This window comes from Monodelphis domestica, chromosome 3 (genome assembly GCF_027887165.1).
Source record: "Monodelphis domestica isolate mMonDom1 chromosome 3, mMonDom1.pri, whole genome shotgun sequence".
Classification (NCBI taxonomy): Eukaryota; Metazoa; Chordata; class Mammalia; order Didelphimorphia; family Didelphidae; genus Monodelphis; species Monodelphis domestica.
In genome coordinates this window covers 513,987,022-514,003,631 of record NC_077229.1, presented here as the reverse complement: position 1 = coordinate 514,003,631, position 16,610 = coordinate 513,987,022, and the positions used below count along the sequence as shown (strand labels likewise).

General features: G+C 38.9%; 1 protein-coding gene across 1 annotated transcript in view; it reads right to left on the bottom strand.

Moving 5' to 3' along the window:
• Positions 1-4,533, bottom strand: part of CDC20B (cell division cycle 20B) — a 57,992-nt gene extending 53,459 nt beyond the window's left edge. The window contains exons 1-2 of the mRNA XM_007486312.3: positions 1,533-4,533; positions 1,222-1,281 (exon numbers count right to left, since the gene is read on the bottom strand). Of these exons, the coding sequence (XP_007486374.2) occupies positions 1,222-1,281; positions 1,533-1,595 (123 nt within the window). The 5' untranslated portion in view covers positions 1,596-4,533. The remainder of the gene's footprint in view (positions 1-1,221; positions 1,282-1,532) is intronic.
• Positions 4,534-16,610: the final 12,077 nt, after the last annotated feature.

The window sequence follows — 16,610 nt, the reverse complement described above, 5'->3', positions numbered from 1 at the left end:
ATAATTTTGCCTAGCATTTAAAGCCCTCTGTTATATGGTTCCAGCCTATCTTCCTTGTCTTATTTCATATTATTCCACTTTATACACTCTATATTCTAACCAAATTATACTAATGCTCCCCAAACCCAATGCATCTTCTGCCTTTGTGTATTGAAAAAAAAAAACAAACTTCACTCATGGCTCAGCAGATGCCAGCCCTTTTGTGTATATTAAGTATAACTCTCCTCCACCCCCTGAAAGTATTTTCTCACTCCCAGATTTCTCTGGAATATTTCATAGGACATAGGTCTAAAGTTAGCAGGGACCTCAGAAGCCATCCAATCTAATCCCCTCATTCTACAGATGAAGAAACTGAGAACCAGAAAGTCTGACGAACTTGCCTAAAGTTCTATAGTTAATATTCAAGGGTCACATTTGAATCCAAGTCCATTTGATTCAGACCCAGTGCCCTATGTCATATCTCAATTAATGTATAATTGATTGATCCCAATAGAACATTCATTCCTTTAGGACAGGGACTGTTCTAAATTTTTATCTTTGCATCTCTAGCAACTACCACAGTTCATTCAATGTAATACCAATTTTAAAAAATATTTGTCAAATCTATTTTTTTCTTTACCAAAGCTTCTGTGCCCATTTAGAGACGAAGAGCAGCAAAAGAGAAAGAGCAGACCTGGAATCAGAAGACCCAGGTTCCAGTCCCAGAGCAGCCAGTGATTCATCTGTCATTCAGATAAGTCTCTTAACCTTAGTGGGCTTGTCTGTAAAATGAGAATATTTGCCCTGCCTTCCTCATAAGGCTGCCTTTGATAATCAAATGATACGATTTAGTAAAACTACTTGGAAAATGGGAAAAATCTTGAGAACATTTGCCCAAAACTCTCCCAAAGGTGGAGAGAATACATAACCATGAATAATGAAAAAAAGTTTGCATGTATACCCAATAAAAGTGCTTTTACTTAGAAGAGCCAGTGAGTGGGTAATTCAACTACTATTCCCTCCATCAAATGATTTGTCCAGCCTTACATGTCCTTATTTCACAAAAAAAGAAAACAGGCTCTGGGAGGTTAAATAACTTGTCCATGATCATAAATGACAGCAGACAGGATTCAAACCTTAGTCTCTGGACACCACGGCCAGCACTTTATCCAGATACTCAAAGCAAAGATTCTCAATTTTCTTGAACCACGAAATAACAGAGAAGTAACACTGGAAACTTACCTTGCTAACCTGATTTCTGTTCAGTTTCATACCTTTTGCAAGCAGCTTCATGGTATTCTCCTTTGAAAATATGAACAGAATAAGAGGAGCAAATTATTTAGGATTATAATCACGATCGATTTTGGTTATCTTAAAAAAAATAAAAAATAAAAAAAAAACCTCGAGCTGTGCCAAACAACATTCATTTTAAAATCACTTTCATCATACAACAAAGCACAAGAAACAATGTAGAAATCCCAAACTAAGATTAGAACCAAGCTTCGCTTTTTGCATTGACCCCTAATCCCTCCCACGAAGAGAACTGTACTCACCCACCACATCTCTTCATCAGTTCGGACCCTCCGGGAAGCGAAGCGCTCCAGTTTCCACTCCATCCCCACGCAGACTTTGCACTCCAGCCGGCAGCTCTTACCTTGGCCCCTTTTCTCACCCAAACACGCCCCCAGCCTTCCCTGGAGCTATCCAGGTCTTCCCAGCGCCAATAGTGACTCCAAAGGAGCTTTGCCCGAGGCTGCGAAGTTTGGGTTTAAAGAGACGGCGGGAGCGGCCGCCGGAGCGGGAATTCCTCTCTCTGAAATCTCATTGGCTGAGGAGACAGTGACGCGCGAGCACGGGAGGGGATTCCCCCTTCCTCTCAGAAAGAGGCTGCGCCGGGACCGCGGCTGCGGAGCAACCAGGCACTGGCTTGCTTTGCCCGCCTCAGCCGCCGCCTTCTCATTGTCTGGGGGCGGAGGCGCGGCGAGGGGCGCCAAGGAGGGTCGGGAGGGGTGGCGGGCTTGGGGCCCGACTGGGCGCAGAGACGTTTCTGCAGCAGCAGGAGGAGAGGAGTTTGGCGGGCCAAGAAGCGGGTCCTGAGGTGCCACATCGCACCAGTTTAAAGAAACACACCACCTTTGAAAGTGGAGCCCGAGGTCATTCCCCCCGGGGCCCCTACTCCAGCATCGCAGGATCTCGTTTCGCCCTCCAGTTCTGGGGGATCGGGACGCTTCGGAGAGCTCTCTTCTAGTCAGACATATTTAAAATCATAGTTTTGTAAAGTTATTCTCAATGTTTGCCCTTTTACAATTAATTGTAAATTCCTGATTTAAGGCATTTCCCCCCACGCTCCCCTCATTCAGGAGTGCCTCTTCCCTTCTTTACCCCTCTTATAAACCCCATAATCACCCGAGGCGATTCCCATACCGACTAGTATATTGAAAACGCTTTCCTTCTCCGGACCCATGGCACAAACTATCACATTCTCTCCAAGATTCTGACTTATCTAGCGTACAGTCAATCCAACTCCTATTTGGAGAGGAAAGGTGAAGAAGGAAGTAAAGAACAGAAAAGGCAACTAGGAGACACAATTATAATCCGTATTGAGAGTTTAAGGGGGGGAGGGGGACATCAAAAAAGCTGAAAAAATGGTAGACAAAAAAAAACTGTAAAGGATTAAGATCTACTTTAGAAAGGAAAGAGATGTATCCGGTGGATGAAGTGTTACAGGACCTCTCTGAAGCTCTCTAAACCAATCCCTATTCCCATTCAGTCCCATTTTCATGAACCCTAGTTTAAGGTCCACTATCCAATTTGTGAAAGCAGAGGAAATCCTCGGCCCAATTCTCTACTGTAGAGATTAAGCCATAACAGAAATGAAAGGACTGTCCTAAACCTCAAAGGAGCTGTTATACTACTTAATGGTCAAATATGTGCTGATAAAAAGTTGACTTCACCTACAAGAATCCTATTTGCAATATATGAGTTCACTTCAACTGAATATTAATTCCAACTGAAAGAAAACCTTTCAACAGAGACTGACAAAATCTCACCTCGATGACAGCCAAAATATAAAGCCAGTCCAATAGCAAACATAAATTAGCAATTCTGCAGATGTCTACCAAAAAAATTCTATATTTTCTGTAAATTATACTTATTCCTATTAACTACTTCAAAGATGAAATAGTATAATGAACTTAGTGTAGCATTAATGACTTCTGATGTCAGTTATGAAATTTAATTTTAGAACTATTTCCTTGTTATGTATCATAAAGAATTTTATGTATTATATATTTACATATCTTTATTGTTTTTATCTTAACGACAAGTTATAAGACTACAAAGTCTACTCAAGACTACGAAGAACTCAAATTTGATACTCTAAAATTACACTCTATAAGATCTTGGAAATTGAAGTCTAGGCTTACAAATGTTAAAAATCACTCATTTAGTGTATAATTATGCTAACAGACACATACATACATAAACAAGTGCAATTCAGTCTTTAGCCATTGACAACGTATGTCTCATCTTAAGCCCTATTTTTCTGGAATTATAAAATGGGAACGTAAGTAACCAAGTGCCTCTTCGTTAAAGGTATTGGGGTACCTGGACCTCTAGGTGGAAACGTCCTATCATGATTTACCACAACGTCTACAGCTTTTTTGGAAAATAAATTTTCTTCTATTTTCTTAAATAGGATGACTGGAAAGCAACATTTCTTATTCACATGCTCTTTTCCCCATGAAGAATTTTAAATAGATATTAACCTAAAAGTTTGCCTTGCCTTAACCCAAGCAGGCTGTGATAATATCCGATTAAAAGGGGGACGGACGGAGGAAGCAGGGAAAGTGGAAACGTCTAGAAACTGACTGAGAGAAAGCCCAGGGAAGACCTGTAAGGACCGTGAAGACCAAAGTCAGGAATGCAAAACAGGAGCTGAGACGACGTCGAGTAGGTTTTTTTGGTTTGTTTGTTTGTTTGTCCTCAGTTTCCTCTCCATCTCCACGCACTTCCCGGGCGCTGGAGAGAAGCCAAAGGCATCGTTTTCCCGGGTTACTGCAGGAGTAGGGCAGCTGCTCTCTGATTGGACCAGATCCGTTGCCCCGAGTTACCAAGCGGCAGAGCAAGGATTCCAACTGCTTTGCTGGAAAAAAGCAAACCGACCCCGGTTCTTCCCCGCTTCCAACTGTCCACTCGCGCGCGCGCCAGACTGTTCTACCTTCGGCACCGGTGGGAGGGAGGAGAGGCGGGAGGAATCTATCCCCATCTCGCGCCCCTGGGCTCGCGCGCGCGCGCGCAGGCGCGCCGGCCGTCCCGCTTCTCGTTCCCGCGCAGCAGCAACGGGACAAAAGAGACGGTTGGATATTTCACTTCAACGCTCCCCCCGGCACGTGCGCGAAGACCCCGAAAACGACTACAGGGAGGGGAGGCCCAAGGAGGCTGAAGTCAAGGCATGTCATTTATATGTCCAAGGAGGAGGTCTGACACGAAGGACGAGCTATTATCTCCTGAAAAGCCGCGGTGGGGACACCGACCGAAGTCGTTGATCTTTTTTTAACTTTTACCATCCGTCTTAGAATCAATACCGCGTATTGGTTCCAAGCCAGAAGAGCGGCGAGGGTAAGGGCGAGGCAGTGGGGGCACACAGGAAGGGTCTGCAGTCACCTTTGACTCTAGGTCCTCCCAATTCCAAGCCCGGACCATCATCGCCCAACTTGCCTCCCCAAATGCATTTTTAAAGGAAAAGTAATAAAAGGGGACAACTTCCAGGGGTGCCACGCCGGGCATTTAGTACTACTTTGAAGAGGCAGTATTGGAAAAAAGAGATTGCATTATTGTGCACGAGACCTCCCGGGTTGCTGGAAATCATTTTGCAAAGACTTTGCCACAAAGCTCACAGCTTCCCAGCAGGACAGTCCTCCGGGCAAGATAGTAGATCGCTTTACACTTCCTGTTTCCTTTTCATTCGCTTTGCTACAAACACATTCATGACCTTGGCTGCCACTTCTGTGGGCCTCAGTTTCCCCATCTGTAAAATGAGAGAGCTGGACTAAATGATCTCTGACCATGTAAAATTACATGGGTGTATGTGAACAATTCCTAGGTAAATTAATACATAAAATCCTCAATTAAAATGTATACATATAATCTTACATAAACACACACATATATATATGCTTTTCCCTTCCAGTGTAACTGATAACAGAATCATGCTCCATAACTTACTATTGTCACTAAACTAAAAAGTTACCCATGCGTTCTATGTTTATCCTTCAAAACAGAACTTTTTTTTTTCCAGATGTCCAATCGGGTAACTGACACATAATGCCCCTTTGCATTTAGCTAGAGATTTACAAAATCTTTTCTCCTACATCTCACAAAGCTCTGGACAGATGATTTAAACCCTAAACTTCTGACTCTAAATAGAGTACCTTTATTCCCAATTAATTTTAATACACTTCTGTGGATACAACAATTAGACATGGGCCTCAGGGGGAAATGGTGTCATTTGTCTTTTTTTCCCCCAATCCTCTCTCTGCATTGCTATAAAGAATTAGTGAGAGCAATATTGCATTTGGAGCAAGCTACCACTGGGTGGCATTTTGGAGCTTCAGAAAGAAAAAAAAAAGGAGGAGAGGGAAGAGGAAGGGAAGAAGAGAGGGGAAAAGAGAAAGGAAGGAAGAAAGAAAGCCAGTGGTCAAAGTATATGGGATACATAAACAGTACAAAAAAGTATTTTATAAGGTGTCAATCCCTTGTCACCTTATCATTCTTTTTTTTGAATTTTTTTTCTGGAAATGACAAATGCTTTGAGCAAGAATGCCAGATTCTTCTGTACTCAACAAACTTGTTTTTTAATGAACTCAATCCAAACCTGAGAGCTCAGGAAACATTAAACAAGCTCTCTTGAACACAGAAAATGGAAAATAAATTATTCTTTTTCCCAGAGAAAACCTTAAGTAACCTATCTGTGCTTCGATCCAAAATATTTTCTGAATTTTCATCTGTACTGTGTAGAAATCTAGGGTTTTAAAGAAGATAGGAAGGGAAATGTGTAGAGAAGTGCTACCACCGAATTGCTAGTCTATACAAAGTCAACAGGCATTGATTAAGTGCTTAGTGGGGCCAGGAACTGTGTGAGTTTTTTTTTTTTTTAAATGAACCTGTATATTCAGCTCTCTTTGTGGTGGCAAAGAACTGGAAATTGAGGGGATGCCCATTAATTGGGGGATGGCTAAACAAATTGTAGCATATAATTGTGATAGAATCTGTGCCATAAGAAATGATGAGCAGATGCATTTTTTAACTTGAAGACACTTACATGGAGTTATGAAGAGTGAAATAAGCAGAAACCGAGAACCAATTATATACAACCAAAATACTATTTGAAGAACGACTTGTGTATGCCCACCTCCAGAGAAAGAACTGATAAGATAAGCAAGACATATATCTTTTTTTTTAAATCAAATGATGCTTCCCCTAATGGGAGAAGAGAGGGACGGGAAGAAGTTACCTTGGAATTATAATGTAGCAAACAAATTTAATTTTTTTTAAATGGGGCAGTAAGTAGGGAAGATAATGGATCAAAGAGAGATTTCTTACTTGTGCATTACTTGGAAATTCATTTCCACAATCTGAAGAATTTACAAGCAAATAGACTATAAAAGATTAATCCTCAGGATTGTAAAGGAGCTAACCTCTCCATTCTCTTGTCTGTAACAATTGTTGGAAAAATTAAGTTCAGGATACCCTAGTGTAATCAGTTTTCAAATATATAACTAATAGATAACTGTGGTGGTGGCATTGTCAAATTATATCAAAATTATATCAAATTATTTTAAAATTATGTATCAAAATTATATATAAAAATCAAATTCTATAAAAAACTAAACCCTAATTTTAGCTAATAATTTCTGCTCTGCCACCTTAATAGATACTCTTAGTTTAACATGTTCCGTTTGATTAATTTCTCCTTTTTCTTCCTCTCACCTTCACCATTTATTGAAGGTACTTAGGAACACATAAGGCAGGTAGATAAAGAAAGAGTAGCAAAAACTGTATAATTCATCAATTGGGCAATTAAGTCACAAATAATAATTTGTTATAATAACACCCACAACACAATTCCTTCATCCTAGGAAGATAGCTTTATCTTTTGCATGTTTTTGCTACTCTATAAAATTAAGGGATAGAGAATGGGCCTGTGATATCATTGGTATAGGGAACTCCTAGGTGAGAAAATACCCTGGGCATGTTTCCTGCAACTTAGAATCTTTGGGGACCTGTTTGGGGTCACACAGCCAGCATGTGTCAGAAGTGAGACCTGAATCTAAGGCTCTATGACTTTGAAGTATGGCTCTCTACCTACTCTACAGCAGTTCTCACATAATTTAACCAAATCAATTCATGTTCTCATAACATCCTCATAGTTATCTTTAAATAGAGAGCTTAAAAAAGAAGTAGAACATTTCATGCTGCAGAGATTTTATCTATTTTGTTTCTTACACATTTTCTCTTCATGTAATCTCAAAATTCCATCATCTAATATTTGTTCATTTACAAAATATACTAGATTATGTTTATTACAATTATGATACAATATTAACTATGATTAGCTATAATATTAAATCATTAAAAGTAAACTTTAGGAAACTGATTCTCAAAGTCCTCCTTGGAGCTTGAATTGTTGGGTACTGAATGACCTCACGAGACTTAGTATTTTCTTATAATAGTATTCAAAAAAGGAGAGCATAGAAAAAATCTAGAAGATAGTAAGAATGCTTCTTTCCTTTATGGACCCAACCACATAATTATCATCGAGCTTTCAGTTTGTGAACTTTAAAGATATCTTATTCAAAGATTAGGAATGATGTTACTAAAATTAGTGCTTTAAATTTTAAGAAAAATATCAGCAGTGAATTGATCTTTTCTGTTTTATTGGTATAATCATTTAGAAATATAACTTTTCCCCTCAGTACTGGCTGCATCTGAAAATTTTTGATATATTATCTTCTTGTCATTCTCTTTAATAAACTTGTTGATTGTTTCTATGATTTGTTCGTTAACTCACTCATTTGTTAAGATTATTTAGTTTCTAGTTTATCTTTAGTTTTTTCCCCCCAGGTCTTTGGTCAGTGTCATTTTTATATCATTATAGTCTTTAAAAGATGCATTTAGTATTTCTGATTTTCTTCATTTATATGATCAGTTTTTGTGAAATTTTTGTGATTTGTGAATTTGTGAAATTTTCTATTCCCATTCAGTTTTCTCCAGGGTCCATCAAGTTTAACTATTCTAAAATTTTATTCACCTCCTTAATTTCTTTTTTATTTATATTTTAGTTTGATTTGTCTAATTCCAAGAAGGGAAGGTTAATATCCCCTACTAATATGATGTCTTTAAATTTATGGTTCCTCTTTTGTAACTCATACAATTTTTTTCTTTGGGAATTTGGATGCTATGCTACTTTTGCTTTGTCTGAGATCATAATTACTACTCCTGCTTTTTTTTAACTTTAGTTGAAGCATAATAGATGTTGCTTCATCCCTTCACCTTCTAAGTTTAAAGTTATGATACTATGACTCATTCTCTTTTCCTTTATTCGGGTTCTGACAAAGAGGTGGCCCTTCTATTTTCCAAGGACAATCTCTAGGTAGAGGAAGCTAGATGGGATCCCCTCTCATCTTCCCTGGGATCTTGTTTTTTGTGCCCTTAATCTTGAGGATTTACTTCTCTACTTCCTCCTTCCTATTATAATTATGCTCAGATCTTCCCCCATCCTTAAAATGTTTGTTGTTTAGTCAACTTCAGTAGTGTCCAACTCTTCATGGGCCTATATGGAGTTTTCTTGGCAAAGACACTAGAGTGGTTTGGCATTTCCTTCTCCACCTTTTTTTTTTAAACTGGAACAAACAGGGCTAAGTGACTTGCCCAGAGTTACAAAGCTCATAAGTGTCTGAGGCTAGATTTGAACTCAGGTCTTTCTGATTCCAGGCCCAGACCACTGTACCACCTAGCTGTCCAATCCTTAAATATCTCCATTTGACCCTGCAATTCTCTCTAGCTATCATCTTGTATCTCTTTTCTTTTGCACAGACTCCTAGAGAATACCATCGGAACACTTGCCTCTTAACCCTCTTAACCCTCTTAACCCTCTCTCACTTAATCTCTTAATCCTCATTCACTTCTTAACCCTTGAAATCTATTTTAAGACCCCATCATATGGAATACTATTGTGCTCAAAGGAATAATAAAGTGGAGGAATTCCATGGAGACTGGAACAACCTCCAGGAAGTGATGCAGAGTGAGAGGAGCAGAACCAGGAAAACACTGTACACAGAGACTGATACATTGTAGCACAATCAAATGTAATAGACTTCTCCATTAGTGGCAATGCAGTGATCCTGAACAGCCCAGAGGGATCTACGAGAAAGAACACTATCCACACTCAGAGGAAACACTGTGGGAGCAGAAACACAGAAGAAAACCAACTGCTTGAATACATGGGCCGAGGGGGATATGATTGGGAATATAGACTCCAACTGATCACTCTAGTGCAAACTTCAACAACATGGAAATGGGTTCTGATCAAGGACACATGTAAAACCCAGTGGAATTGCTTGTCAGTTACAGGAAGGCTGGTGGTGGGGGGAGGGAGGGAAATAATAGGATTCTTGTAATCAAGGAATAATGTTCTAAATTGACCAAATTAGTTTTTAAAAAGACCCCATCATAATATTGAAACTGCTCTCTCCAAGATTACCAATTTAAATTACCTTTTTAAAATTTTATTTTGTTTTCATTTCCAAATTCTCTCTCTCCCCCTTCCTCTCTCTCACCCACTGAGAAAACAAAAATAACAAGGTACTGACTTTTTATCCCCTCTCTAAAAAATACTATTCATCATAAGGCATGACTCTCTGAGAGGGAGAGGGACATATGGGATATTATGGTGATGTAAAAAAAAAAACAAAATTTCAATAAAAATTTATTTTAAAAAATGAGATCTCCCTCTCAGGAGTAAAGCAGACTACAGAAGCTAACTAAGAAAGCTGGTGGTACAGTGGACTGTGTAATGGCTTCTATCTCCTCAGAAAGGCATGAATTCATACACCCAAAGGCTATATAACGACACATAAGCTTTGATTCAACAGTGCCATTACTAGATCAGTATCACAGAAAGATAAAAAGGAAAAGGACGGTGTAAAAACATTTATGGAAGCTCTTTTTTTCATAGTGGCAAGGAATTAGAAATTGAGGGGATGCCCATCAATAGAGGAATCACTGAACAATTGTGGTATATGATTAGGATGGAAGGTATAAGAAATGATGGACAGGATGGCTTCAGAAAAATCTGAATCAGTTAATTCAAATAACTAGTTCAAAATGAAATGAGCAGAACTAGGAGAACATTGTAATGACAGCAATAATTATGATATTCAACTATGAATGACAGTATGCTCAGCAATACGATGATTCAAAATAATTCTGAAGGACATGATGAAAAACTTTCTGCAGAGAAAGAACTGATAGACTCTAAATGTAGATCAAAGCATACTTTTAAAATTTTTCCCTATTTTTCTTGTTTGGTTTTTTGTCTGTCTTCTTTTGCAACATGGCTGATAGGGAAATGTGATTTGCAGGACTGCACATATAGAATCTGTAGCAAAAAAACAAACAAAAAAAAACCTTGGTTACCATAAAGCATATATCAGTCCTTTCCTTTATTTATTAAATTTCTCTTTTATTTACTTAAAAAAAAAAGAATCTGTAGCAAATGCCTTCTCAAAGATGGGAGAGGGGAGAGGGAGAGAATTTGGAACTCAAATTTTTGATGTTAAAGTTTGTGTATTTGCATGATCCATGAAACTTTTCTTATTGAAACATGTCATTCGTTCCTGCCTGAATTTATCTAGTCGCTCATCATGCTTCAATTCTTCAAGGATCCGTGACTTCATCTGCTTGAGTAGCTCCTTCCATGACTTGTGGAGTCCAACATGTTTTAAGGAGTTGCTGTGGCAATTTATCTTCCAAAGGCCAGCCCTCTTGATGATAGGCCTCTCTTTGGCTACACTGCTCTTGGAGTAATACAACCAATCACTCCACAAGCAGTGGTCACACCAAGGCTAGAAGCCCTTCCAGTTTGGTGTAGGATCTACCAGAGTTTACCTGGTGTTGGCAGAGCCAGGGGAACCCCTGCACTACACTCGGGCATCCCAGTAGGGTTTTTTTGGAAGGATACAATCAGTACCCATATAAGGAAATCACTTTAAAATAAGTTTTAATTAAATCATATATTTGAAACTCTCCTTCCCAAACTCCCGCCCCCCAAAAAAAAACACTTTTAAAGAACCAAAGTTAGAATTTATAATAATCTTTTAAATAGTTAATTGAGGGTAGGGTAACTGAGCAGAGTGGAGTAGGGAGGTGGAATGGAATTTATTTCTTATTCACTGAAGGAAGAAGGTATTATTTGAAATGGGTGACAACCCATTGAGTAAGTGACTTAAGAGAGAGCCAAACCAACTTCTTTTCACTTCATTTCACCTTCAGTTTGTTTCCCTACAATCTGATCTTTACTCTGGATGATTTTAGGTGTACCAAAGGCAGGAAACTGTCAAAATAGCTTGAATGATTCCCCTAACCCCATTATCTAGCTTTCTAAATTCATCTTTTATTATTAATTAATAGAGGTTAAATTATTCAATTAATTATTATTAAATAAGAGGTTCTCACACAATGATATGAAATTGGCGCATGTAACCTTTCACATATTTATATACATGCATATATACATTTATACATCTAAATGATATATTTGAATATATCATATACTTTGAAATTTTCAGTATTTTGTTTATCTTTACATGCATTTGTACATTTGTCACTCATTGAACAAAAAAGAAAGAAAAAGCCAGTATCATAAAATATAGTTACTTTTCAACAATGTATCTTGAAATGGATAAAAAGGTCTGTCGTAAACATTTCTCATGGAAATTGCATGACTTAAGGTTATCAAATAATGCCCTTGCTGGGTCTGTATCCCAAGAGATCATAAAAAAGGGGAAAGGACTTGACTTGTACAAAAAAAATGAACCGCAGCTCTTATTGTAGTGTCAAAGAATTAGAAATTATGGGGCTGTCCATCAGTTGGGGAATGGCTGAACAAATTGTGGTACATGTTGGTGATGGAATAGGGTTGTGCTATGAGGAATGATAGGCAAGATAATCTCAGAAGAAGATGGAAATATCTACAGGAACTGATGCAGAGAGAAATAAGCAGAACTGGGGGAACACTGTATACAATAACAGCAATATTGGACAATGATGATCTATGAAAACTTGACTACTCTCAGCAATGCACTGATCTGGGACCATCCTGAAAGGTTTATGATGGGGAATGTTTCCCACCTCCAGAGAAAGAACTGGGAGAGTCCCCTTTTATAATCAGTGCATATTTGGTTTTATTTTGGAGTTTTAGTAATATATGAGTTTGCTTTTACAACAATGACCAATATGGAAGTGTGACAAAAAAGGGATAAAGGGTTAACAAATGTTTTATCTCTAAAGGTGTCTATGTACATACTACACTTTTTAAAAAAAGAAATAACCTTTCCCTAAACACATATAATTTGATATCAAGTCAGGCAGACTTACTAGTAGTTGCAAATTTTGGCCTATGGAAAACTGGAAAAAGGATGTGTTCTGGTCCTTACGGTCAAGACTTCTTTTCTACGTTAATCTAATAAAATCCAATTCTATTAAGGTTTAAGTTGGGCTGCTTATTTTCTGGTTATACTAATGGCTTAAAGCTACTTTCACTCTTTCTAAATATTTGTTATTTACTATGATACATGGTTGGTACGGCTGTTCCTAGCTTACCTCCATACCACCCCTTGTGTATGTCTCTATCGCTCTCTGATACCGCCACCACACTGGAATCACTATTATGACCACACTTATCACCGGACACTTGGACTAGTGCAATGGCCTGCTGACTGCTCTCCCTGCCTTCAATCAGCTGTCAAATTGGTCTTCCTAAAGCCTCGGTCCGACCCTGCTTCCACCCTCCCCACCATCACCCCACCACCACCGCCATGAAGTCAAGTCTAGTGGCTCCCCATCTATCACCTCCAGAATAAAATGTGAATTCCTGTAGAAAGCCCATCACAGCCTGCCTCCTCCTGCCTTTCCAGTCTTCCTACCCTTTAGTGAGCCCAAGGTGTTCTGTAATTAAGAGCACGGATCTCCTTGCTGCTTCTTACCCAACACATTTCCAGCGGAGCATTTTCCCTCTCTGGCCCCTCGTCTTGGATTTTTCTTCTTCCTCATCTCTGCCTCTGGGGCTCCAAGTTTAGTTAAAGTCTCATCTACTTTCTCGGTCCCCCTTAATGCTAGTACCTCACCTCTGTGATAATCTTCCATTCTGTATATATCTCATTTGTACTATTGTTTGCTTCTTGTCTCCCTCACGAGACTGTACGTTCTTGGAGAACAGGGACTATCTTTGCCTTTCTTTGAGTCCCTAGCACTCAATACAGTGTAGATATTTGATAAATTAGTTATTTACCCAAGGATGTCCAGAACAGAAGGGAAGGGCCCATATGTACATGAATATTTATAGCAGTACTTTTTGTTGTAGCAAAAAATGGAAAACAAAATAGATGCCCATCGATTAAAGTATGACTGAACACACTATGATAAGTGAATACATGGAATACTGTTTACTCTAATAAGTAATGACTTTGATGACTTCTGATAAATACAGAAAGACACATGAATTGATTCTGAATGAAATAAGAAGAACCAGGGAAGTTATTTACGTGACGAACACAAAAATAAAATCAGATGAGACCACTTAGAAAGACATCCAGATTCTTATCAAAATACTGATTATTCCCAATTTCCAAAGACTAAACTATATGGCACAGAGGTCATGACCAAACATGCAGAACGAGACGTGTATTTTCAGACATAACTGGTGCATTTTGTTTTGCTTAAGTATATACACTTGTATTCTTTTGATCAAAAAAGGGTCTCTATTTAGAAAGGGCAAGAAGGCAGGTTAAACAGAAGCAATAGGATTTATATAAACTAAACGAATGGATAGGGACTCACGAGCTATGATTTAAGGAAGCTTCTGACTTTTCTCCAACACACCTGGGTTAGCCTTCTGCCATCTCACAGGTGAGGGAGCTCCCCAGTGCTCCAGACTCAAAAAATGGGCAACGCGCTTAACCTTTGATGACCTGACAAAGGATACACTGGATCTGCTGGAGAAGGAAATGACAAACCACTCCAGTATTCTTGCCAAGAAAATCCCATGGATAACTAGAGGGGGAAGCTAGGCAGCATAGTGAATAGAGTACCCATCCTGGCATCAGGAAGACCAGGAAGACTCATCTTTCTGAGTTCAAATCTGGCCTCAGACACTTACTAGCTGTATAGTGGTGGGCAAGTCTTCTACTGTGTGCCAAGTACTGTGCTAAGCACTGCCCTCAAGGAACTCACAATATAATGAGAGGAGGATGGGCACCAGAGAGAGACCTCTTGTTCTACAGAGTCCAAACCAGGTAAAGCAGCAGCTACAGACTAGAATGAGTCAAAAAGTACCACCTCACACCTATCCAAAAAGGAAAATGATAAATGTTGGAGGAAATGTGGAAAAATTGGAGTACTAATAGCCTGTTGGTGGAGCTGTGAACTGACACCATCATTCTGGGAAGTAATCTGGGACCATCCCCAAAGGGTCATAAAATTGTGCATACTCTGACCCAGCAATACCTCTACTAGGTCTGTATCCCAAAGAGATCAAAGAGAGGGGGAAGGGCCTGCTTGTCCCCAAAAATATTTATAGAAGATCTTTTTGCAGGAGAAAAGCTCTGGAAACTCAAGGGACATCCATCAATTGGGGGATGACTTGAACAAATTGTGGCATTTGTAATGGGTTGTAATGGAATATTATTGTGCCATAAGAGATGACAAACAAGATGATCACCCGAAAAACCTGGAAAGGATTCCATGAAGTGATGCAAAGTGAAGTGGACAGAACCAGAAGTAACAATAATAGTATATGATGATCAACTATGAGTCCCTGAACTATTGACCAACAACACAAGGATCCAGAACACCTCCAAGGATTGAAAAGGGATCTCTACTAGCGCAGGAGCACATGGAGTCTGAGTGGATATTGAAGCACACATTCTTCACTTTATTTCCTCCATGAGTTTTTCTCTAGTGTAAGCAACATGTGTCTTGTTTAACAACATGATGAACATGTAGATAGGTATTGTACGATAACGTATGGACAACCTACATCATATTATCTGCCTTCTTGAGGAGGGATGTGGCAAAGGGGGGAGGAAGAGAATGCAGGTTGCAAAATGTCAGAAAATGAGCATTTAAAATTCTATAGAGATACAATCTGGAAAAATAATATATTTTAATTGTTTCTACATGTAATTGAAAAATAAGGACTAGAAAAAGGAAACAAATATTGCAGCATTGCCATACTAGAAAGAAGAGCAGGCAGCCTCAGCACCTAGGCTCAAACCCCAGTATCTTCTTTCTCTTGCTAACTGGGAACTTGAGCAAATCATTTTAGTTTCTGAGCCTTTTAACACTTCTTCCTTGGAACCAATACTTAGTATTGATTCCAAGATGTAAGGTAAGAGTTTAAAAAAATGTCTTATGAAGCTTAAAGGACAAGCTAGGGATTCAACCTGTGATTTCCTGGGGAAAGGGACACTCTCAGGTGAGGAAACTCCTTTTACCTATGCAAGTCAACCAATACCTTCTTTGGAAATTAAGAGAAAAGCCAGGAGGTTAAGTGACTTGTCTACATTTACACCCTCAGTAGGCATCAGCAGAAGAACCTGAACCCAGGCAGGCCTTCCTAGCTCCTTACCTACCTGACTACTACCAGACTGTCTCTTCATAAAACTTAAAACTTTATATAAATGTGATCATTATCATTATTATTCCTGATCCTTAGGAACAAACAAAATATCTAAATATTTTACCTTCACCCTGTTTCTTCCTGAAGGTGGCACTAAAAACATAAAACATTAGGTACTATTTTAGGAAGCCCTTTACTCCAATAAATGTAATAAAATTTAAAGAGACATCCTTTAATCATTTTATTGGGTGGAGAAAGCATCAAATGTGTATCTTTCAGTGCTTTACAAACTTCAAACTGTTTACTTCATTTGCATTCTCCCCACCTCCTTTATGAAATCAAATAGAGTAACCCTTAACATTCCTCCTAAACTTTTAATTTTTATTGTCATGCAAAACACACTTCCATATTGGTCCTTGTTGTAAGGGCAAAGTCATGCATAACCCAACTCCCCAAATAAAACCATAAACACACTGATGTGAAAAACGACTCCAACAGCTCTTTCTCTGCAGGTGGACGGCATTCCCCATCCTAAGTCTTTCAGGATTATCCCAGAAGAGTGCATCACTGAGAGAAGCCATCATGCAATATTACTGTTACTATGTACAATGTTCTCCCGGTTCTGCTTATTTCGCTCTGCATCAGTTTCTGCAGATCTTTCCAGCTTTTTCTGAAATCATCTTGCCTATTATTTCTTCTAGCACAATAGTATTCCATCACCAACATGTACCAC